Raw genomic sequence first — 26,599 nt, 5'->3', positions numbered from 1 at the left:
AGCTTTACCTTTTGTTTTGTTGCGATTATTTGAAGATAAGCTCACAATTATATATTATTTAGAAATGGGGCGTATGCGTAAACTACTCAGAAATTGTCGTTTTGGGTGCGTATCTACTTTTAATGTCTTGTGTTTACATGCTGAGACGAGACGCTAGGAAAATTTCTCTGCATATAACAGGTGGGAATGCGTAAAATGCGTCAGCCAACACGATTTTATACCAGAATAATTATAATTTGTGCCTATTACTACTAAATTATCAACATATGTATCAGTTTTGGACGGTTTGTCATCAGCAAGCTTGGTAAGTAGTGTTGGCGACGGATGGCATTGCATTGTGAGCTCGGCTGTTTGGGTTTACCAGTTAAAAATCCACCACGGCTCGTCTCCAAGTGCGTCGATTCTCGCGGCTGACATGTTGGTGTGGTAACGTCGTTCGTGCTCTCTCTAAACCCCCTTTGTAAGTTTAGCGAAAGTGAAAACTAGTGAGGAGGAAGAGGCAGGTGTGGGAAAAGACTTGGTGCATTCTAACCTTCCCTTATGATGTTTTGACAATATTTTGTAGTGAAGAGACAAAGGCCGAGTTAATATTTTGGGAGCATTGCTACACTTTTAGGGGGTTGCAGTGTCAGGTTTAAAGTGCATTAATAAAAGTTGATAAACACTTATTTTTTTTTGTCACTCAAGCAAATTTTTTTTTAGAAAATTATTGCCAATTTAATCACACGTTCTCTAAAAGGTTCCCCTTCCCTGTACTCAGATGTCATTAGATGTATTTATATAAAGTGTTTTACATCAATACACACAAATATATACATGTCACTACTCTGCGCACCAAATAGTTTGTTTATTTAATTACAAAAGTATTTTTGCTGTTATCACACTGTATACATGATATTTATCATGTTTTTTTATCATGACAAAGTTTTCTTTGTTCCATTCCATAACACAGAAGTTCTGGAGGGAATGGTTTTCTAAGCAGTTTACAATGCACCAGGTAGTAACTATCTTCCTTCACTTTTTTCCTCTTTTTTTTGTGCTCCTACAGACAATGCACTTATGTTGACCGTTTTCATATCCTCCATTAATTAGCTGGTAGATATTCAGTGTGTGTGTGTGAAATCAGAAAGCTGTCCTTGAAAGCCAATCTGTTCGGAGCAGCATGAACCATTGTTCGGCTGATAATGCCTACGCTTCTACCCTCTGCTTCTTTATTGAACTTTATAAGCAACTGTGAAGATTGCTAGACTTAATACACACATAATTGGTTTATGGCCTAATTTCACCATATATGTACATGTAACTGTTCAGCATGACTATGTCAGCAAGGTACAAAACAGTTTTTTGTTTCTCCTGACACTTTTTTTTAACATATTCTACAGCACCAACCATCATGCCACATTTATTAACCAAATACATATTTATGTTAAAGGCCATTTCACAATTTGGTTTATATATTGATTGTTTTTGTTGTACAGTTTACTTTACCCCTGTCTACCATCTTATTAGTGTAAATTGTTGTCACCGAGTGCACTTTACGCCCTTCTATCCCATGCAGTGGTAGCATTTTGTCCGTTTTTCTTAGCTGACATTCACCCACTGAAACTGGTCTTTTCTGCCTCCTTTTCCTCCTTTCTGCCTTTACTGTGTTACACACTCTAGTTTTATGTTCAAGCAGGAAGATAGATAGTATGGGAAAGTTATCAGTATATAAAATGTGACCCTTATTTAATAGTGGAAAAAATAAGTCTTTACTACAATACCTGAAAAGATATAAGGATCATCCTTGGGAATGTCTACATCTGTACCAAAATAACAATGTATTATGTTAATTACCATTCCTGTCTCACAATCACAAAGGATGAAGAATTTCAAGCCAAATCTGTGGTGTTTGGAGGGACATGCTGCTTGAAAGCAACACACCCCATAAAAAGCAAAAGTGATTCACCAGTTTCTGACTCTGTACGTAAAAATCTTTATACAGTGCTTTCCATTTAGGTCACTAAATATGTGCCTCAATTTCCACAGTATTGTTTGTCATCTCGTCACTGTTATCAACACTAACACGCTTAAACATTATAAGATGCCTGTCAAGAGACATGTATTTTGTAAAAATAGGTGTCAAGACATCATCATCTTTGTCCCAATAGTCTTGAATGACGTGTTTCTGAGAATATTTTGTAATCATACGTAGGACAAGAAATATGTATACAGTATTTCAGGTACAGTCATGTCCTTTCAAAAGTGCACACGTGGATATTCAGTAGTGTTGTGTCCTCGTTTGTAGTTAGCCCGCCTGTTTATTTCCTGAAGGATGTATTCCATGAGCAGCACATAAAAATATGCAGTAAAATACGGTACTCCATTTCACACATCATTACACTACAGTATATGAGAATGTCAGCCTATCCTGTTAAGATAGGACTGTACTTATAATAACAATTTGGAACATTGTACATATATTGATGTAATGGACAATTACAATAGTAGAGTTTGGTACTATTCAATTTGGACAACCCAGAAATATGCTTGTGCAGTATTTATCTTGCTTGTAAAACCCAAGTCTAACCCTCTTAGGCCTAATACATATATTAGGCCTTGTACATATATTGATGTAATGGACAATTACAATAGTAGAGTTTGGTACTATTCAATTTGGACAACCCAGAAATATGCTTGTGCAGTATTTATCTTGCTTGTAAAACCCAAGTCTAACCCTCTTAGGCCTAATACATGCTACCTGAGTTCTGATACAGTACATATGTGTGCTATAATAGGTCTAGTAATATTTCAGTTTGGTTTAGCCTTTTTTTCCCCCTTGAATTATACAGTGAATACAGTAATACCAAATTCATCATCTAATTGTCCATTATGTCAATATATATGTACGATGGTCCGCATAGCTTACAAAAAGTACTATATAAACAGGAAGATGGGTTGAAAATGTCTTAATACCTACATCTGTATCCTGAAATGTAGGTGTTGGGAAACAGTTAGCACTATTGTGTCACAGAAGTACACCGGCAGTGTTCACAGCACTACCATGGGCATATAGTAGATCCTGTCACCTACATAACTGCATTGGCCAGGATGTGAAGCCCTTCTACATACAGAATGGCCATGGACACTTGAACATTGGGGTCTCATGATACAGTTGCCTTTGTTTTCAACTCACAGTCGGGGATTCTGGTTTTGATTTCGTAGTGAGACAAATGGTTGAGCACATTTTCTTTTGCCAAATGCCTTTAATCACCTAGTAGAATATAGGTAAGTACCTGGGAGTTGGGCAATTTATTTTTGGGGTTGTATTAGGGAAGGTCAGTGCAGTAGTTCAAACTAGGGGGACTTAAATACAAACCTATTGTACTAGTATATATAAACAGGCCTTCTGTCCCCCAACAGTGGGAATTATAGTGACAGTTTTCCCATAATTTCCCATGTAGAATCACAAAGCATTGTTTCGTAGGTGAGCTGCTGATGAAGCAATGTAGCACTTGGAATCAGTATGCATACCACTAAAGCTAACCAAATCACTGCTATTATCATCAGAATCCTGATCACTAAATCCTGAGAGTCTGCATGTTCAGACTCCTGATCACTAAAGGTGGGCAGTGTTGGGGAGATCAGATCAGAATCCTGATCACTAAATCATCTGCATGTTCATAGGCAAAAGGAACTTGTCCCATAACATGATGTAAAGGCACACCAACCTTCTGTGCCTATGGCTGTGCTAGGGAGGTAGACCTATTACTGGGAGCACGGTCACATGCTTTTGGTTCATTATCCGTATCACTGATATCCGAGCCTTGTACATAGTCTTTATTACTCTCGGAATCATTTACGCCCCTCTTAGCATCATATTTGCTGAAAGTGGCGTAGTCAACTTCTGTAAATTTGTTGAATTGTCAGAAATTGAGACAAGGTTAATGACACAGAGGGCACTCTGGCAGGGCACAGGAAAGCATGTCAAAGACAACCTAGAATGCGGCAGCTGTCAGCAGTTAAGAGCAGGGAACCAATATAGTTCCTCAGTGTAAGTGGGTTGTTTTGTGTGAGCAGTTAGCTCAATGTGAGCATTTTACCCATATGAGTAGAGGGAGCATTTGGTTCAGTTTGAGCGAGCAGTTAGCTCAGTATTAGCAGTAAGCTTAGTGCGAGTTGTGACTGTAAGCAGGTAGCTCATTATGAGCCGTTTGTCGTGTGTAAATAGTTTGCGTGGTGTGAGTAGTGTACAGTGCTTGGTTTGAATAGTTTACTTGGTTTGAACAGTTTGCTCAGTTTGAGCTGTGCTCGGTTTTTTGAACTGTGCTTAGTATGAAAAGTTTGCTCGGTATGAAGAGTTTCCTCGGTTTGAACAGTTTGCTCTGTATGAACAGTTTGCTCAGTTGTTTCTTGTCGAGTTAATTCATCTTTTGACTTTTATGTACTGCTGTCACTTTCATAGCCCAAAGAAGCACTAGTAAACACAACCCCATCTTCAGTTGTTCATTTTAGGTTCATGGTTGACTTTCAGTACCTGAACCATGAACCTTTTTCCACCTGAAGACTGTTAAATTCATTTCCCCTTCCCCTCAGTATGTTAATTATAAAAACATGATACCTGGATTGTACCTAGAGGGGGTTCTGGAAGTTTTTCTACTCCCCAATCCTGGCCCGGAGCTAGGCTTGACTTGTGAGAGCTCGGTCCAACAGGCTGTTGCTTGGAGTGGCCCACAGGCCTACATTATCCACCTCTGCATTTTCTTCCATATCATTCACTCCAGTATGTTGTTATTTTACTGTGTAGATTTGGGACCTGGCCCTCCAGAATTTTCATGTATATATTATTTGATATCTTTCTCGTCTTCTTTCTAGGGAGTACATTTGGGGAGCTGTGAGATGGTGCCAATAATTTAAGTGCTTTATTGTGTCTGTGTATGCTGTACATGTTCTCTGTATTCCCTCTATTTCAGCAACCTCTCCCGCTCTGAAGGGGAAAGTGAGTATTGAGCAGTACTCAAGATGGGACAGCACAAGTGATTTGAATAGTACAACCATTGTGATGGGATCCCTGGATTTGAAGGCAATAATGGTAATAATCCTTAGCAGTCAACATCTTGGTGATGTGATTGGCGCTAATCTTACAATCTGCAAGTTTAACTCCCTTTTGTTTTAGGTAAGTTACAATGGCTTTTAGGCCTCTGACTTTTGTTTTAGGTGAGTTACAGTGGCTTTTAGACCTCGGACATGGAAATCAGAGGTAGCCACTCCTCGATTTGCTGCTGATGTACGCATCCTCTCAAGCATACTAAGGACCATACAGTAGGCAGATGATGAGTCACAGTAGCGTGGTTGAAGATATAAGACTAAACCACACCAGAAGATGAGGAGACGACGACGTTTTGCCCATCCTGAACCATTATCGACAATCTACTTGATTCTTTGGTTGATGAATGTTGGGGCCTGACAGCTGGGTGGACAGCGCTCGGTGTTTGTAGTCCTAAAGATCCGGATTCGATCCCTGGCGGAGGTGGAAACAAATGGGCAGAGTTTCTTTCACCCTGATGCCCCTGTTCATTTAACAGTAAATAGGTACCTGGGAATGTGTGTGCATGCATGTGTGTTTGTGTGTGTGTGTGTGAATAATTAGGATTAAGAACTTGTCCGAAATGCTATGCATGCTAGCAGCTGTACAAGAATGTAAGAACTCTTGTATATATGAATAAATAAAAAATAAAAATAAAATAATGGTCCAGGACAGACTAAAACGTCGTTGTTTCCTCATCTTCTGGTGTGTGTGGTTTAGTCTTCGAGCATACAGTAACAGTGGTGTATGGTTTAGTCTTCGAGCATACTCTAGGTCCTGATGATGTAAAAAAAAAAAACATATATTTTTAAGGTAACATGTGTTGTTTATTTTAGATCTAACTGTTCTGCAACCGTTTTGCGAATGCAACTGCTTTGAGCCCCTTGGTCAAATAGGACTGGTTGATGATAGTTTACTTATGAGTGTCACAAGGGTAAGGTTGTCAGTTGTTGATCATCTTTGATAAAAAAATAATTACATGTAAAATGCTTACATTGTTGCATAAAATTGACACCAAAAATTGTCGGAAATTCATCAAATGTACTGTAACATAATGCAATATGGAAAATATCTGAAAAGATGCAGTTGTAATAAAAAAAAGTTGATTTTTTGTATCCATATCTGGGTATTGTGCTAAGGAAAATTATAGGCAACATATTTCTTTGAACTTCAAATGTAGTTTAACCGTTTGTGACAGTTGATGAATGTTGCCAAATTCACAACAGCTGCTTTACTCCTTTTAATGCATTGGGTTGCATCTTTGAGAATTGGAGTTTTTGCCTGAGCAGAGTATGAGTCTGGGTGTGAATGGAAACGGGTTACGATAACAGTGAGTTAAATAAAGTACTGTACCGTATTTAAGTTTTTTCTTTATCTTGTGCACTTAGGGAGGACTCCGGGTGAGGGGGGGGGTTATTTTGTCTGAGGCCAGTTGCGATTCAATATTGATGCCTTGCCTTATAAGGGAGAGATGGTTGATCTTGTTAAATGGTTTATGTTTACTGTTACACTTTAGTTTACACAATGTATTGTATAACTCAGTTTATTTACACATACTGTACCTATAACTGACAAAAACAGTGATTGAGTACTGGATTTGTAGTTTAGTGTCTACAATGTAATATGTAGATTAAGATCTACATATTACATTGTAGGCATTATAAGCCTACAGTGTAATATGTGCATCAATATGTTACGTAAATTTGTTTGCATAGCTCAAAGGAAGTGTCTTACATCCCACTTCTTTGCTGGTATTCTGTCTTCTGTCTGGTCTTGTAATGGTTTCCAGAAATAGATTCAAACATTGGTGGGGAACACCAAATTTTGATTTGACATGTACAAAATGAAGAGAGACTTGGGTAATATTTTTTGCATGTAAAAAAAAAAAGCTTGCATTTTATGATTTTGTTGTTGTATTTAGTACACAGGCATAGTGGTACTGTTTATGATATTTAGAGGGTTAAAATAACTAGAATGGATGTCGCACATGCAATATGTTATGACAATAATTAAAAAAATGGCAGCATCTGGATTTTTGTCATAAAAGTAAGTCTGGGATACTCTATCACTGATCTCTGGATGACAAGACATATCACCCATCTGACAAGACATATCACCCATGTGTCTTGTATGTATGGAATATTTTGTATGGAATATACACCCATATGTATGGAAATTTTTGGCAGTATTGTACTGTATTACCAGTTACTTTATGAACTAGATAACAATTTTCTTCATATCCATATTATTAGACAAATTTCCTACAATAACAGACTTGATTCCCTGATGTTTGGTAACATGGCTGTCCAGAGACTGGTATTCAGGGGTATCAGAAAAAGGCAACAGTTATCCGATGCACGGCGGCTTGTCTCAGAGCGTTAAGATCTAATATTACTAGACATGGTGGCAGAGTTGTACTAGTACTGTACTCTTTAGTGGTGTTTCCATGTTGTTTGGTGGCAATTTTCTTTGCTTCTTCACTTGCGACCTAAGACTCATAGGCTTAGCACTCACATTTCGTGATCTTTATTTAAAAATCACTAATTGTTGAGAAAATGACTATCAATATAATCAAGGTAGTACATGATATGTTTAGCATGCATCATGGAAACAAATTTTTTATTTACTTGAAAGATATTTGGTTTTAGTGTCAGGTTATAGGAAATAAGGTAAATTTTGAAACTGAAACAAATTTTCCAGACACCTTTTATTGTTCATAATGCACCTATTCTAGATGTCTGATGGTATCATTCTGTAGTTCAAGGACTATACATTCATCTATAAACAAAATAGAACATATGGGTTAAATACAACCCCTTAAATTTAACAATCTACAAAAAAACTGCCTTTGACAATGTGCCTCAAAAGTCATTAACAATTAGAGGCACATGGTATTGGGAAGGGTTATTATTATAATTGGAAATAGGGCATGGCTATTTCAAAGCTAGCAGAAAGTAAGCATTAATGGAGTTAAATGTTCATATTTTCATAAGACCCATGCACTAAATTGTGGAAATATTAATGCAATGCTATTTTTCTAACAAATTTCTATACGATTTCTGTAAGATTTCTTGTATGTTTCAAGATTTTTCTTGGACTACTGTACAGTATTTTTGAAGAGTTCTTGACACTTCTGGTTTCATTCTTTGCACTGGTGCAGGCATTATAAGTTTTATTAGTTGCCAATATCCAGGGATGCGCTACTTTGTCCAGTCTGAATACTATTTGGTTTAAAAAAGATAAATTGTTTCTGTACCATCACTGCAATTACTCAATTTGGGAAATTACTGCACTGGTATATTGGTTTAAACCTTCAAGAATTATATTTATTCTTTATAAATAATATAGGTCCTCTTTGTTGCGTTTGTTGTGTTTGCCAGGGAGTAGCCCCTGCAGTTCTTTTGGTCACCTATGAGGTGGGCCTGATCTTTTGACTGTGTTTGCCGGCATGTGGTGGCACTTTTTGGTTGCTGCCACAGAGGAGGTTGTGTGTACTGGTTCTTACCTCTCCTGTTAGTGCTTGGGGTGGTCTACCATGAGACTCGCTGGGCCTTTGACTGAAGTTGCTTTTCAGCAGTATGCCTGTTCTTTCCCTGTAATCACCTAGTTGTACTCACCAAGTTGTGCTTGCAGGGGTTGAGCTTCGACTCTTTGGCCCTGCCTCTCAACTGTCAATCAACTGGTGTACAGATTCTTGAGGCTACTGGGCTCAATCATATCTACATTTGAAACTTTATATAGAATCTGCCTCTACCACATCATTGCCTAGTGCATTCCATTTGTTAACTATCCTCACACTGAAAGAATTCTTTCTAATGTGTCTGTGGCTAATGTGGCCACATATCCACCAAATGGGCTTTGGTGGATATGTGGGCCTGTGGGCTGCTCTAAGCAACAGCCTGTTGGACCAAGCTCTCACAAGTCATGCCTGGCCCCGAGCCAGGCTTGGAGAGTAGAAGAACTCCCAGAATCCTATCTAGCAGGTATCCAGTGCTACCATTGAAAGGATGTGTATAAGATTAGCTTGGATATCTGTTATATTCAGTTCCTGATTTTAAGGTCACATTTTACAGTATGTCTGTACCAACCTTATGCACCAGTATAAGTACAGACTAACCCACCCACACATTTTAAATTGTTATATTAAAAGCAAAATTGTGACAGTCAGAATTTGCATTACAGTATTTGAAACCAAATACAACAATTATCACCTGTACAGAGCTGTACATTGTGCTATACTGAATTGCAAAACAAGTTACATTTTGTCTTAAGGTGTTTTAGAATTTTAATGAAATTCTGTTTTTCAGAGCAAACTGGTGCTGCCACTACTGGTGTCATCCACTGCTAAGCACCTAAAATGTCGGATGACATGCACATGGGTCGGAGCGATTTCATGGGATCAGATGGACGGAGGGGTATCTGCGACTTCTTGAACAGCGTGAGCATAAGTAATCTGGAACATCTGGGCCACAGAAGACCCAACCCCGAAAGTTTTGATTATGCTCGTGGGTTTAACAGGACCCCACATCTCCCAGGAATGGGTATTATTGTTCAAGGGCAGCCAGCTCCTCAATTTTCTGGAGCACCAGTTGTATGTAGGCCATCTATTCCTGATGTGTCCCATGGACCTCCCATACCTCGTCTACCAATTCCTGGCCAAATATTACATCCTCCTCCTCTTGCACATCCCCCTATACTACCCTCACCTCATCCACACCCACATATGCCTACTTCTGGTCCTCACCCTCATATACCCAACTTACACATGCCACCTAGTAACCACATGCCCCCAAGTAACCATATGCCACCAAGTAACCACATGGCACCCAGTAACCACATGCCACCAAGCAACCACATGGTGCCAAGTAACCACATGGCACCAAGTAACCATATGCAGCCAAATAACCACATGCTGCAAAGTAACCACATGCTGCAAAGTAACCACATTCTGCCAAATAACCATATGCCGCCGAGTAACCATATGCCGCCAAGTAACCACATGCCGCCAAATAACTCATATTTAGTCCCACCTCGTGCTGATGTTAAACTTCGTCCTCAACCTCATGGTACACAAAATATAGAAGCCACAATGCATCCTCCATTACCCCCAGGCCCAAGACCAGCACAACCTAGACTCTGTCAACCTCCACCGCTCCCTGGCACTCAAAGAGCACAACCGCCGCCTCTTCCTTCCAGTAGTTTTACAATACCTGTACAACCACCACTTCCTCCTCTACCTCCTCTGCCACCTTCTCCTAAGGTTGAAGCTTCAAAGCCGCCACCTCCAAATGACCCACCACCATCCAGCCCTGTCAAGAAGTTCTCTTTGCCCTCACCGTCTTCAAAAGTTGAGTCATTTACCAAGTCGTCAGATTCAACAAGACTAGGAGCTTTAAGCTCCTCAAAGCAGTCAGGAAACAAGAGATTTTTTTCTGATACTCAAGATACAGAAGCTAAACCCATCCCAAGTATTGTTTCATCTCGTCTTTCTATGAAACCTGCCGTCCCATCTGCTAATAATTGTAATTCTAGGATCCCTTGTGCTGCAGTGATTGCTAGTGTTGCCTCATATAGCAATGTTCAAGCCTCCACCCCTCCCCCACCTCCACTACCACCCACAGATAATATTCATTATCCTGCCTCTCCTGTGTGTCCAGCAACCTCCTTGGAGGAAGAACCATATGACCCAGAAGATGCTACATTTTCTCCAGCCTCAAGTTATGGTTCTCCTCCAAGGGAAGAAAGCCCAGAAGATTCTCTTATCAACAAGTATGTGAGACAACCAAGTAAACTAAATTCTTCAGACCATTTTTCTAGTTCACTGAAAACACCAGAAAGAATCAGAAATGATAAAAAGAAGAAAGTTTCATTCTCCAAAGAAGTGTCATTTTCTGCAAAACTTAATAAATCTCAGTCTGACTCTCCCTCTAGACCAAATTTAGATACCCGTCTAAAGATCATGTTTGGTGCAGTAGAAGAGGAAGCATTATCTAAAAAAACCAAGAAGTCTTTAACCCAGTTACTGTCACCAAATTCTTCTTCAGAGAGAGAAGTTGAAGACCAAGAGAGACCCCTATCTCCTACCCCATCTCCCTACTTATCTAGACATATGTATCTCTATTGGCACAAGGAGACCATCAAGGCAAGAAAAGCATCCAAATTGTCTAGTGTTGATTTTGTAAATTCTAATACAAGCTCCCAAAGTACTAAGACACAATTGAATGGACAAGTTTTAATGTCAGTTGCCCCACTGAAAGGAATGCCTCCACTTCCTAAAAACCTTCCCACTGTTCCTCCTCCGAACTACAAGAGCGCTGTAATAGAACCTTTATCGATAAAAGAGGGTAGTTTGAAAGCCGAGTTAATCTTGAAAAGTTTTAATCGCATGCATCCATATAAAATTAATGATTCGAAGAGCAGCAATGTTGTGAAAAGTTCACTGGATTCTGAGTTAGAACTGACAAGTGAAGCTATGCCCATGGAGACATGTGATGAAAAATTACCAGACATGTTTGAGCATGAAAGTTCCAGTGGTCATGAAAATGTAACAGTTAATCTTGTAATGGCAAAAATTATTGAAGAACTAAAGCTTGTTATTCGAGAAGAGCTTACAAAAGAAATCTTCGAGAAAAGGGTTAAAATGTGCCTTGACAAGGATAAAAAAATTTAGGGTAAGAATAGAGTTCCCACATTAGTACAAACCATTACAGAAAAGAATCTGCTCCACAATATTTTATATATAGTTTAGCTACAATATTCCTTATTTCATGCTGAAACTTTGTTTTTGATGATTCATAAATTTTATGCAATATACTCAGAATTAATGTAGATATCAGACTAAAATGTATTGTGTTAGTAAATAAAATGAGTCAAAAGCTTGCAGTGTTAAATCACTTTCGGTTTTTGTTGTGACAGTTGCGCCCTCAAAAACTTTAAATGGTTTTCAAATTTTTCGCTATACTTTCAGGTAATAGTTTTACTTCTCAGTGGGTAAGGTTGCTCTGTTAATTGATGGAAATTTCTTCAACGTATTTTTCATCCCATCTTCTCAACAACACTGTAAGTTTGGTTATGCCAATATCAGTATTGATAGCAACTAATGTTTGGTATTTTGGAGCAGTTAGTTAAGGTTGTATGGTGCATTGTGTTGACTAAGATATGTAGAGACATAATAGGAGCAGAGTGAGAGTACAGTAGCGTGTTACATTTCATGTACAGTACACTAAATACCAAAATAAATTTGGCCAACACGTATGATTAAGTAGCAGGTGCATTACAAGCCATGATCTGTTAAGCTGCTTATAAATTGAAAATTTATACTTATTTTTTGTCATTAAAAAGTTTGATAATTACCGTAACTATGTGCATACAGGTATTTTCAATTTGTTCCCTGGATATAGCTTTTAGCATTATCAGATTTGACATTTATCTTGGATAATTTTCATAAATTCATAAATTCCACTTGGAATTTTAATTTTTATAATTTTTTGAGTATCAGTCAATCGGGTTAGTCTACTTACAAACGAATAGCAAAGATTCATTTGCTGATATAAATCCAATGAAAGCTGCATTTATACATGTTTCACTATTCCTAAATTTGACTCTGATCACAATGCTACAAGAGTTTGACTGCCAGAAAATTCTCATTAAAATAAAAATATTTGCACGCAAGACCTGAAAATTTATGCACCATATTATGCACTCATATTTGTTCCAGTTAGGAAACTTTCCACTGTATATAATCCTGGGCTAATATTACATTGAACAGTTACATTGTTCACTGCTTTTAATGTAACAAGATTCAATTATTTTTTCAAATATTGATTTGCATATGGCAATTTTTTGAGAATTGATCTAGTCAGTTTGATGATACTGGGCTCTTTAATGTCAATTAGTTTTTCTTCTATTCAGTATATATCTCTCTCTCCAAAAAAAAGTTAAATTAAACTCAGTGTTAACATGTGAAATTCTTTTTAATATTTGTTCTAGGGTTAATATTAGCAAGTAGTTGCAGTATTGGGGATGATAAAGTGTAAATCTCAAAATTGTCAGTAATGCCTTCTTCATTAACATATCTGAAGCAAACCTGGAGTGGGTTGTGGGAGTTCTGGACTTGTGATGGCTTGGTCCAACAGACTGTTGCTTGGAGCAGTTTGCAGGTTCACATGTCCACTACATTCATAATATGACAGTGAATCTCTGAAACAAGTTACTTGATGAATGAATATTTGATGGGTACATGAGGGTTGCTAATATTAATTCTAGCCAAGATTAACATAATTGAATAGAAAGCAAACAGATACATTGTTAATAAATGCATTATTAATTTTATAAATCTGTTTAATGCACAAAATCTGCCATTTTATGAGCCCATCTTTATTTCCTTAAGGCAACAGTCATATTTTAATGCATTATATTCATGAAAAAATCTCTGTAATGGTCTTCATTTTCCTACACTTTTTTTTTTACATTTTTAACTCTCCAGGTTGTTGCTTCACTATGCCGTGGAAAACTGTTCTGATGCTTCTAATCTATTCCCAGGTGGGTGTTGTTGCATAATGGAAACCAATATTCTAAAACTTTGTAGGCTAGTTGACATTTATTATTTGTGAAGTTCGTATCCCAGCTACCTTCGCTTGGGAGAAAAGGGTAATTATTTTGATTTATAGAAAATGAATAATATTTATTGTGACAGCAGATGTGTGCAGACCAATGTGTGAACATTTTTGTTTTGAGAGTTCACTAATATTAGTTTTTATTATTTATTTCTAAATAATAAAAGTTACTTTGATTTTGAAATATGTTTTGCAAATATGGTGCAAAAAAACTGAAAGGGACTGCTGATTGGGTGGTGATAAGTGTGGCTTAGAATGTTTTGTGTATATACTCCTGGAATTCCTCCACTTCCTGCCAAGTGTGCTGCTTTACCAGGTGCTGTTTCACTTTGGACCAGTGGCCAGTCTTGCTGTTTCACTTCTTCCTTGTTTGTGATGTACCCCAGGACCAGGTAGAGTTCATTTCTGTGAGTACTGCCAGCACTAGTGCGGAGAATTGACAAGTGTCGTGACTGATCACTTCGGGTCTGGTAATATGCAAGTCACTTGGTGCATCATACTCCTGGACTGGGTTTATTTGTGTGTTATGGAACATACATACCTTCAGCACCCTCTATTTTTTTTTTAATACTTAAGTCCTTAGTAACCTGTGAATGTAAGATTGATTATTATTATTTGACTGTATATAAATATATAATGTAATTAAGATTGCTTTCCCCATACCACAGCATTTTTTATATTTTGACTGTTAACTTCATCTCATAAATATTTTACTATTAGGGCATGATTTGCATTGTTTAGCCCCATCAACATGATCATCATTTGTAAGGTTTTTAAAAACTGTCAACTATATTTGGCAAGCGATTTATATGAAGAGCGATCATCATTTTTGCCTCGGTGGCTCGTGGAACAGTAGGAGCTTGGAAGAGTTCTGGTTCGGAAACCCTTGATGAACCGCGCATGTATCGTCACACCTGTACACCAAATCAAGACATGGTGGCTGCTTAATTGAACTGATGATTGACTACCACAGAGATCAGCTATCAGGTGATGGATTTTAATATTAAACATAAAATGATAGACATATAAAAATATAGGTGTATGAAGGTTATTTTTGTTTTATCTTGTTCGGGAAGTTTGTAAAGACTCTGCAGCTCCATTTTAGAACTCCACAGTGTTGCATCTCATTAATGGCAAGATGCAGACATTACACCAAAATCTCAGTTATTAAAGGTAATTGTATTCCAGATTCATGATTGTGTTGCCTAGTTTTTAATATTAGGTTTAATTCGTAATTGTATAATGATGAGCCATCAGCATAAATGTCAGACTTATAGTACAGTACAATTGAGATTCTGGTTATTAATTTCCTTGATGATTGGGGTATTTGTGTACTGGTCTTCCCCCTGTAGAGAATCATTGTATATTAGTGTTACTTCTCTCAAGAATACATGTTAGCAAGTCCGATTTTTGTATTTCTTGATCCTTTTTTAGACTTTACAACTAAATTTCAAGCTCTGCTTTACAGATATAAGGTTAGATGTGTTCTTATTGGTTGCAAGACTAATTATTGTGGTGGAGAGGATATGAAGGACTAGTGGAATGTTTATTGTGCATGATGTGGGAAGCAAATTATTACAAGCATTGTTGAATTTCTGAAAAGATTGATGCATATGCAACAAATATTACCTCAGGTGCTAGTTACAACATTCAAGTTGGAATGAGAGTTGCAGAATATAGTTGTGATTGGTGTCTTTGCTGATTTTTTTAAAGCATGGATTGTATAATAGTGGTAATAGATTTAAAGATAGGTACAATAAGTTTTTTAAATAAGGAATATTCTGCATTGCATGTTGACAGTTTTAAATTTTGATGAAAAGCGAAGTATGTTTATTTTATAATTTTTAATGTTAAGTAAAATTATCGGATGCCTATCAATTTACATATATTTCTTCTTCTCAGCTTTACACGGTAAAGGCGAAGTATTGGTTTTGTGCTGGAGTTCTGCGCTGAAATTTGAATGTAAAGTACAGTGCATGACTTTAGCTTTAAAAGAAAAATCATTTATTTTTATATGGTAGAAAGAAACTGATTTTGAATATTTTAATCAAGATTCTGTACGTTTCAAATATTGCAAAACATAATTAAAATGTTTTTGCATATCTGTTTTAGATTGTGCATATTTTGCCGGCTGTTATTTCTTGTTCCTGAATAGCTTTATCCTATTTTTTTTTATTAAATAGAATGAGTGCTTTTCTGTAACTTGTTGCTACTGGTTAGATTTGATACTGGTCAGAAAAAGGAAAGGATAAGAAAGAATTGAAGCCATACGATTAGATCAAACCTACATCCCTCAACTCCTCATGTGCACATATCACTAAAGGGACCATGATGCACATGCCTGGACCACAGTGTGTGTGTGTGTGTGTGTGTGCTTGAAGAGTTCAGGGATGCAGGTTTGATCCTATCGTATGAGTTCAATATTTCCTCATAGATATATCAGGCTTTTATGATTTCATTGTGCAAGGAAATGGTAGTTTGCTAAGGGGACTACAGTAATTTATTTTTCTGAGTATCTTGGTTTTTGTCCAATATTTGTTTAAAGTTTTTATGAGCATGTCTTATTATGTTGCTTGAGAACCTACCTAGATCAACTTCAGACCTGGTCTCTGGAAAGGGTAATTCTGGTTTATAGAAACAGTTTAAAATTGCTACAGCTTCGTAAAGTTCATAGCTTGAAATTGGCATTAAAAGCCTATTTTCAGATGCTAGAGGACCCTTTCTATGTTGTTTTTTTAGATGAGATACTTGGTCAATCTGGAGCATTCTCAATTTCCAGTGTAAGCTCAGAAGTCAGATGTAGATATTAAGCCTTTGTAGTTTAACTCAAATCTTCAAAAAGGGGTATCTTTTGTCGGCATTTTCCCTTGTTCCAACGTAATTGGGTTATCTTGAAATGATTTCTGGACTTAGCGTCCCCGCAGCCCGGTCCTCGACCAACCCTCCTTTTTGTTACACACCCCCCGGGAAGCAGCCCGTAGTAACTGTCTAACTACCAGGTACCTATTTACTGCTAGGTAACAGGGGTATCAGGGTGAAAGAAACATTTTGCCCATTTGTCTTCGCCTCCACTGGGGATTGAACCTGGAACCTCAAGACTACGAATCCGAAGCGCTGTCCACCCAGCTGTCAGGCGGGTGGAATAAATGCACCAAGCCTTATGAGAAATTGCATGTGATCAATAAAATTTGAACTCTTATTCAGTCAGTCAAAAAGTTAAGTTGTCCATAAAACTATAATTGTTTGTAAATATTTCTTTATTTAAAATATGAATATAATGCACATTAAGAATAAAGTAATTAAAGCAATTAAATTTAATTTCACACTCACAATGTAAATTTTTTACACTCAAAATTTAGTGTTAGATACTGTTTAAATTTATTAAGGCACATACAGTAATTCCATTTACCTGGGCTCTAGGAGACTCAAACTGCAGACCCCACGTGTGTGAGGCCGAAGGCATAATATAATAGTATGAGAGACCTTGTCCAATGTTTGGGCAGGACAGAAATGGTTTGGCACATTTCCTTTCACCTAATGCCTCTGTTTACCGGGCAGACAAATAAATAACCGAGAGTTAAGGCAACTGTTGTGAGCTACGTACTGGAGAAGGCCAGTATTAGGCCTAAGTGGACCTTGGCTAGTCGTAGAACAGGTTTCCTGTTCCAAGCAACAAGAATTAATATTATTAAATTTTTCCCATTACAGTATTTTGAAAGGCTGTCACTGGCAGTACAGTAGTAGTACAGGCTGTACTATGAACTTATAGCTGTGTTACCTTGAGATGATTTTGGGGCTTAGCATCCTTGTGGCCCAGTCCTCGACCATTTAACAACAAAAAGGTGTGTAACAAAAAGGCCTCCTTTTTGTTACACACCCCCAGGAAGCAGCCCTGGAAGCAATAAGAAATATTTCCGAAACAACCGTGGACATCTTCAAGAGGAAACTAGATTGTTTCCTCCAAGGAGTGCCGGACCAACCGGGCTGTGGTGGGTATGTGGGCCTGCGGGCCGCTCCAAGCAACAGCCTAGTAGACCAAACTCTCACAAGTCGAGCTTGGCCTCGGGCCGGGCTTGGAGAGTAGAAGAACTCCCAGAATCCCATCAACCAGGTATCACCCCAGGTAGCCCGTAGTAGCTGTCCTAACTCCCAGGTACCTATTTACTGCTAGGTGAACAGGAGCATCAGGGAAAAAGAAACACTGCCCATTTTGTTTCCGCTTCCGCTGGGTATCGAACCCGGAAGCTCAGGACTACGAATCCAAAGCGCTGTCCACTCAGCTGTCAGGCCCCCTGTAATAATGTAATACTGTATTTGTAATGAGCCTATTGCAGGCTGTACTGCAGGAAAAGGCTGTCAAATCAAAGATTACCGAGGTATTAAGCTGCAATGGACATTTTGTATATTGGAAAGAGTGCCGGTAAAATCTTTCATATAAGATACTGCAATTAGGCTTTTGAACTTGGCAATAACTGGTGAATGTAAGATGTTGATAAATCAATATTGTCATAGTATCAAGGTTCAGAATACATATATTCACATTTAAAAAAATATATATATACAGTAGAACCTCGAGTGACGACCGCCTCAAATGGTGACTAGTTTGGGTAACGAACGCCCCGATCGCCGACAATTTGTCTCTTTAGGCGACCAGTTATTTAAATAACGTCATCACTACATGGTGGGGTCACAGGCTGCTTCTCGCACATTCTCGGACGCCTCCGATGAGGCAAATAAATTATTTTTCTTTGTTTAAAGATGCTATTGATGCTGGGATGTTGCAAAGCATTGACTTTTTTGTAGAAAAACGAAATGAATTTTTTTAAAGAAAGAACAAATATCAAAAAGGTTTGCTCAGTGTTTGTCAGGTAGGCTGCTCTGTTTCTAAAAAAAAAAAAATGAATTTTGAAAAACGGAACAAATGTCAAAAAGGTTCGTTCAGTGTTTGGCAGGTAGGCTGCTCCATGTTTCTTAAATAAAAATAAAAGAAAAACGAAAAATATAAAAAAACAGTTGAAAGAATTTGAAAACGGACAAATGCCATAAAGGTTCGTTCAGTGTTTGTCGGATAGGGTACTCCATTATTGAGAAATAAAATGAAAAATACAAAACAAATGAAACACATTTGAAACAAAGATTGTCAAAATGGAGCAACCTACCTGACAAACACTGAACAAACCTTTATGGCATTTGTCCGTTTTTCAAATTGTTTCAACCGTTTTTTTATTTTTTATTTATTTTTTATTAAAGAAACAGAGAAGCCTACCTGCTGAACACCGAACGAACCTTTTTGTCATTTGTTCTGTTTTTCAAAATTCTTCATTTTATTTATTTTTTTTAATTTTTTTTTTTTTTTAAGAAACATGTAGTAGCTTACCTGACAAACACCGAACAAACCTTTTGTTATACAAAAAAATGAAACAAAAAATTAACAAATTTGAGGAAAGAAAAATGTCATAAAAGTTTGGTCAATGTATGTAAGGTAGGCTGCTCCATTATTTAAAACATCGAATATCATATTGATGTTTTTCGGTGGTAGAACGGATTATTTCTATTTACATTCTTTTCAATCGGGAACTTCATTTTGAATGACGTCAGTTTCACATAACGACCATGGTGCCGGAACAAATTAGTCATTATTCGAGGTTCCACTGTATATATAAATAATTTTTTTTCATAAGTTTGTTATGGAAAGATGTCTTCGAGCAACTAAAGGAGAATTGAATGGGTCAAACGTTCTAAACAAAACAGAGTTTATACAACAGCATGGCTAAATATTATACAGCTGAACATTTTACATCCTTCAGATTTTTGTAAACTGCTAAGTATCCGTTTCAGGAAGATACCATATAGTATTCCCATTTATATACTTTTGCTATGTATTTTTTTTTTTTTTTCAAATTTGAGAATGCTTCAGTGGCCTCTTGGATCGAATTTTGTCTGATGTGGTGGATCTTTGCCTACATATTCTGATACATATTCTGTATCTTTATGCCCGAAATGCTGAGTGTATTAGTGGCTTTATATAATATGCAATATCTGCACCTACTAATTTACTGCTATACCATGCTCATTTGTACATTTTATAAATATAATTATTTTTATATTGACAGATAACTGATTGGCTATTTGTTGAAATTACAGGCTCAGACAGGTTTACTTGAAACTTGCTCTATCTAAAATTAATTTTTAAAGAGTACAGACAGCCCTTGATTTGTATGAGGGATGCTTACCTGCAATATCTCAAATTGAGTTAACCATATTTGGTAAAGATAAGAATGCATTCAGAGAAATTCAAAAGTAGGTTGCTTTACAATTCCCAATCAAACCACGAACATTATTATTAATTACTCCAAAAGCATTCCGGCCTCAAATGCAGTATATAATCAAGTAAAGAAAGCTTGAGTGTTGACATGATAAAAATTAAGTGTAAAAATAAGACAGTTGTGAGGAGTAATGAAGTCGGAGCTTGGTATTTGGGCGTCATGTTTTAAATCAAGGTGGTTTTTTACGATGGGATCTAACCCACATCCCTGAATTCCTTAGGCACTCTCAAGTTCAAGTACGTTTATTGAGACGATAAAATACAAATAAAAAGGATACAGTAGCTTGGGCTATTTATTAGGCTATTTCTCAGGCACACTCATTACCGACTGGACCATGTTGAGTTGAAAGTTGTGTGTGCGCGCCTAGGGAGTTCATGGATATGGGTCCAATCTTATTGTGCAGCTTACATATTTTCTTGTAGGCATGTGAATCTTACACATGAATGCACATACACGAGAGCCCACACTAGAACAATTCAAATGTTGCCAATAAACCCAAAATGGGACAGGTACAAATTTGCATTATTTAAGCTTGTACAGAGTAAGAGCTGCCTATATTTCCTGAGTATACATTAGAATTATTGTGCTTAATATTTAATATTCGTTTGCCTCAGAATCTTGTTATGGACTGGATATATTTTGAGCTTTGCATCCTCTGGTGGCAATTTTGAGAACTAATAGTGTTTTAAATTTTAGATTGGGTATTTTGGCCAATATCTTAATAATGTTCTTATAATTTTGTTTAAATTTAGGTATACATATATAGGAGTTATATTTTTGTGTTAAATTGATTTAGGGTTAATACTGCACACATTTAATTTATGGAATGCTATATTTTTATTGCAGTGTAAAAAGAGCATTGTGTTTTGTTGATATCTTAACGTCTGATAGGTATAGTGAAAGGCTTGAGGTTACAATAACCGATTTTCACCCTCATATTGAAATCACTGAGGTGACTAGATTTTGCAACAGATTTTTACCTTGTAAATCTTGGATACTTTTACTCTGCATTTCATGTGAGTTACTGACTTTCTCGAAGCAACGCAGACAAAAAATAATCATCTACTTACACACCCATATCCTTTGTAGGGCACTATTTAAATATGCTAGTTCCGTGGTTACCTAGTCATTCGTAAACAACTTCATCACATTGCTCATTTGATTAAGGTTCCTCTCATCACTTACCAAATAGTCAGCTATTTTGAAGGAATAAAAATGTTTTTGATGATTTATGATGTGGTAGATACAGTAAACAAATGGATTCCCAGCATATTTTCCTCATGTTACTTTCATGTACAGATAAATTTGCATCACTTCCCCTCCCTTTCCCAAAATAGCTCACTACCTTGTATTATATTTTTTATTAACTACAGATTTGATATTTTTTATTAACGGCTGACCGGGAGCCGGTCGGCCGAACGGACAGCACACTGGACTTGGGATCCTGTGGTCCCGGGTTCGATCCCGGGCGCCGGCGAGAAACAACGGGCAGAGTTTCTTTCACCCTATGCCCCTGTTACCTAGCAGTAAAATAGGTACCTGGGTGTTAGTCAGCTGTCACGGGCTGCTTCCTGGGGGTGGAGGCCTGGTCGAGGACCGGGCCGCAGGGACACTAAAGCCCCGAAATCATCTCAAGATAACTATAGCATTATTATTATTTCACATTTGTGCTTACTTAATCTCTTTCTAACCCTCTAAATATTAATCCTGCATACAAGAATGCAGCATGCACTTTAACTAAAAACTTTCTCTTTTTCCTGACCCATCCCAATAAAATATAGTATGGATATTAACCCCTGTACTGCACCAGCCGACATATTAATGGATATGGTTGTGCGCCAGCGGAAGTGTGACGACATTAATACTGTATATTATGTACTAACCAAAGTAGTTCTTCTACTCTCCAAATCAACTATGCAAGGCTTACTCGGGCCTTGCATAGAAGCCCAAGTAGTGCATTCTGGCTATTAGGTATGACATATACATATACTGTATATACAGTATATATATATTTATATATGTGTTGTACCTAAGCCAGAATGCACTACTCGGCCTAGTATGCAATGCCCGATTTGCCTAATGGGAAGAGTTATTTTCGTCATTGAAAAAATTGCTTTATATGTACAGTATATACAAGAGCTCTTACATTCTTGTGAAAGCTACTAGCATGCATAGCATTTTGGGAAGGTCTTTAATCTTAATTTTTCTCCGAATATGACCCGCCAAATCGTTTAACAACCAGGTATCCATTCACTGCTGGGTGAACAGAGGTTACAGTTAAGGAATGGCACCTAGTCACTTCTTCTCGGTCAGGATACGAACCAGTCCAAAGCGCTCACGAAGCAACGTGCGAGTGCTTTACCACTATGCCACAGGGACTGCTGAAGGGGCTAGGTAAGGATGAGGGTGAGTGAGTTTGACATTCCTCGCGCAGAGATTGCTGAACATGTAATTTAGCCTGGTTACTTCCTTTTTTTTAATTATGCATTAATATAAATGCCAATTTTCTCATATTGTTATTTTTTGTAAATAACAAAGACTGTCAGCTGATGTGTTTGTTAACCGCTAATCAAGCCATATTGTCTGCCTTCTGCAATTCCCGACTGAAGAAATTGGCCGAGAAATCATATACAACATGTACAAGTTTGCATGTTATTTATGATTCTCGTGTTAATAAGTATTCTATTTATCCCATCTTTTACTTTATTTAAGGAGAGAAGTGTTTAGATTGGTTTACTTAGGCATTTTTTGGCATCGGCTGGGTGCCAGTGTTCTCAGCTGGTGATGATGGCACCATCACCAGCCAAGAACACTGGTGGTGTTGGTGCCACCAAAACAATACTGCCCCCCTCACCTCTAGTGGATAGATTACCAAGGATCATATATAAACATAAAATTAATGTATTACATATGATTCTTGCATTAATTATTCTATGTCTCTCAACTTTCATTTAATTGAGGTGAATAAATTTACAGTATTTGGTCCAGAAATTGTGTAAATGTTACGTACTAAAATATTTTTTATTGACGGTATCGGTAGGAACCTATATGCTGCCTTGCTATTATGCAAGTGTGTTGTTGTTTATTGCTCTTGGCATTAGAAAATAGTTTGATATTTCTTACTTCAGTTATGATAATTTTTGCTTTTATTTATTATAAAATAGGGAAGAAAGGGTTAATTACGCATAAAGAACAAATAAGGAGAAGAGTTGGCTGTCAGCAGTGAGAGGTGGCATTTGACTTCCTCACTACCGACCATCACCACACTCAATATACAGAAAAAATGTGCTTCACCACTTCTTACATGCCATTTTGTTATTTACTCCTGCCATTATGAAAGAGGCAGTGGAAGCCATTTTGAGAATGACTTTATCGTATCTGCCCGTCTTTTGGTAATTTATTCAGCTTCTTCATTAGTGTTTTGGGTGCTCAAGTTAGTAAACACATTTCTTCCATTTATGGTGAGATAGTTTGGATAAGCTTATTTGGTTAGGTTAAGTTTATTATCCTCGTTAATGTGTGCTTAACCCCCAATAGCTCCGAAACTCACTTGCACATTTAAAAAATTGGTATAATTTTCTTTTTACCTGCATAATGCAATACAGTACTAGGCAAATTGCAGCCTGCCTTTGTGTCATGAATAAAAGTTTATAAAATCATTGTTACTACCAGTTGGTTTTCTATAAAAACTAAATTTAACTATTTTCTCATCTTTCATATAAAAGGGAGGCTGATTATCTATTGCTATATTTACTGTATACTTCTATGCAGAGAATAGGTCACAGTAATGTGATTGAAACAAATAACCCAACCCATTATGAAATGAAAGTAACAATATAGTATTTTGGTCCACCTTGTCATGACTTGATAGGACAGACAGACAAATGTCACTTTCATATCATGTGTTCAGGTCGAGTTATTTGTATTAGCTTTCCCGTGCTTACCCAAGTTCTAACTTTTCAAATACAGTATATCTATCTTCGTTCCTAGATGACGCAAGAATTTTCTTATATTGAACAAACACCAAATCGTTAAATTGATGTAAATTAAATCTTCTAATGGGCCACAGAAGGCAGTATGATCAGCGCTGAAGAGAAATTCCAGCTCCTGGAAAATGAATGAAAGAAATGCTCCACAGTCGACCAATCCAACAAGAGAACACTAACCTCCTAAGTTCTTACTACCCTTTGCACTGGCCAGAAATCAAGCAAATGCAGGTAGACTTGTTTGTAACTTCATTCACCCACCAGATCAAATCGCCACTAGCAGAAGCTCATTTTATGTCCTCGTCATTCAGTTTCTGGTTTTGCTCCTTGAGGATCTGCTTCCCAAGCAGCCATCTTGGCCATTACTGGGATTCTTGTTGCTACATCTCTGTACCTCTTGGCTTGCAGCATTACAAGTATGGTTAGTGAAATTCTCGCTTCCATCTGCTATCTTGGTTATTCAGAGAAAAGTTTAGTTTTTGTCTTCATTTGAATAGTTTGTTATTGAAGAAAGACCAGAGCTTGTAAAAGCCTACAAAATAATCTTTAGGAGTGCTAGGTATGCTTATCATGACATTTAGAAGGAAAGCATTGAAATAATGAGAGAAACAGTGAAATAAACAATTGCTAGTGAAGTTGAAGATTCATGGTATACCGGCTACTGTACTGTGAGATCACATTGAAAGAGGGAGCCAAGTGGGTTTTACCATCAAGGAAAGACTTCCAACAACAGCCCACAACCAATGCATTTGATACCTTATTGTTCATTAATGCTGTCATAGCAGAAATATTGTAAGCTGATCAGTGCAACAATAGAGCTAGCTTAATGTCAGGCAATCATTAAAATGAGTTGCAAGACTAATGCAAGAAAAAATGGAGTGAGACTGTATGGCTTTTCCCATCAATTGCATCTGATCATTGCAAATGCTATGTTGACAGAAAGTGTTGTGAAATTCTTTAGTGTGCAGGACACATTAGTGGTTTCTCTATAAAGGTAATAAGCTGTCATTGTTGGAGCATTGATGGACTGGACGGATCAGTATTTTTGCATACCTTACTGAAGCTAAAAATATTCAAGTACCTGGAAAAGTTGTGTGATTTGAAGCAATGGGGTTTATTTTAGGAAAATATCTGCACATCATTTTAAATTCAGTGTTCACGTGGTCCAGAAGATTGTGCAGATATTTGATTCTTCATATTGGCACTCTGAATGATATTTAGGAATACTGTACTTTAATATTCTGTGACATACAGATATACAGTATAGTCTTTCAGACTTGGTTTCTTTTGATAATTGCTTAGATACTCCAGGCAGAACAAACATACATGTTTTCAGCAATACCAGTTACTAAAAGTACTAGTAGATTATGTACTAATCTACACACCAACAAATTCTGAAAAAATTGCGGCAGAAATATTATTTACAATGCAAAAGAAAGATAAGGCATAAACAAGCTTTTATCACAGTATTGTACATAATAAAAAATTGTTTGTTTATCTGAAATGATGAAAATATAAAGGACAAATATTGAGAGTTCAAATGTATGCTCTATAATAAAATGTCTGCAAACCCTTGCAAAATTTAGTTACTTTTTAAGATGTTGATTCAGTATAAGTTTTAGCTTAATGGAAGCAAGATTTTCTCCAATCAGCACTTGTACATCATCATATTTCGGTAATTATTAAATTAGGCAATTTTAGAGTACACTAATAGTGGGACTGAACTCGCATCTCTGACCTCCCTTGACATGCGCATTGCTGACAAACTCGTATCTGAAGGGGCTACAGGCATGAATTTGGGCCAATCATATTGCTCCAAAATTTGCTCATTGATATAACATGCAATTCTGATTTTGGTTAGCATTCAGCAATTTGAAGAAATCTTAAATCCTGTACTCGTCTAGAATCTGAATTTATTCTTACCCTACAATTTCTGCAGACACAAATGGATTCCATTATCAGTGGGTCATAGACTACCCAAGTACTATTAAATGCTCTCCAAAGGGCCTGGAAGCATTGCTGTAACAATTGTAAAGCATGCTTTAACATTTGGAGCATTGACAGCAATGTAGTATACTAATTTACTACTCGATACGTTTCAAATTGAAAGCACAGCTCATTCAGCTTGTACTTGAAGACCTACCTACCCTGGAGGTCTGGTTGGTAGGAAACCTGTCTCATACTATTGAGGTCAGAGTTTGAATTACTGATGATCCAAGTGAATTAAACCTACCTTGGAAAGTTTGTGACAAATGGAAGAAGACATGAGAAAAGTCAATTTAAGAGAAAGTCATCAGTTGCAGCCGTACTAACCTTCAAGAAGGCTTATTAATTATTGTTTTTTAAACATTGTTACAGTACAGTATTGTATATGGATGGGACATTGTGAAAGTACAGTATTTGATTACAAGGTTACCTCTCATATTTATAATATCATTGATGGTTTCTAATACTTTTCTACGGTTCATTTTTCTCTTGTGCTATAATTATTACGGTAAAGTAAAATAGAAAAGTTCATTCACTGATTTTCCATAATTAGCTCTTCCCCATAATAAGTGGGTGCCCCTCCAGAAAGCCTATGCTGTTGCTAGACCTGTAGTCATGTTG

At 37.1% G+C, this 26,599-nt stretch overlaps 1 protein-coding gene across 5 annotated transcripts in view; it reads left to right on the top strand.

Annotated features, from left to right (window-relative positions):
• Positions 1–95: 95 nt before the first annotated feature.
• The window catches only part of LOC123754411 (uncharacterized), a 70,775-nt gene continuing 44,271 nt past the window's right edge, over positions 96–26,599 (top strand). The window contains exons 1-4 of one of the 5 annotated variants that reach the window (XR_011229057.1): positions 96–180; positions 9,373–11,736; positions 12,033–12,124; positions 13,551–13,606. Coding sequence is in view for 4 of the 5 variants with exons in the window: in XM_069326491.1 (XP_069182592.1) it covers positions 9,423–11,735 (2,313 nt within the window). In the remaining variant the exon portion in view is untranslated. Of the gene's footprint in view, positions 305–4,952; positions 5,156–9,372; positions 15,088–26,599 lie in introns of those variants that run through there. The other 4 variants (XM_069326491.1, XM_069326488.1, XM_045736797.2 and 1 more) reach the window with 4 other exon arrangements.

The sequence above is a fragment of the Procambarus clarkii genome, chromosome 18, assembly GCF_040958095.1.
Source record: "Procambarus clarkii isolate CNS0578487 chromosome 18, FALCON_Pclarkii_2.0, whole genome shotgun sequence".
In the NCBI taxonomy this organism is placed as follows: domain Eukaryota; kingdom Metazoa; phylum Arthropoda; class Malacostraca; order Decapoda; family Cambaridae; genus Procambarus; species Procambarus clarkii.
Note: the sequence above shows the minus strand (reverse complement) of the source record. Positions and strands in the feature narration are given on the sequence as shown.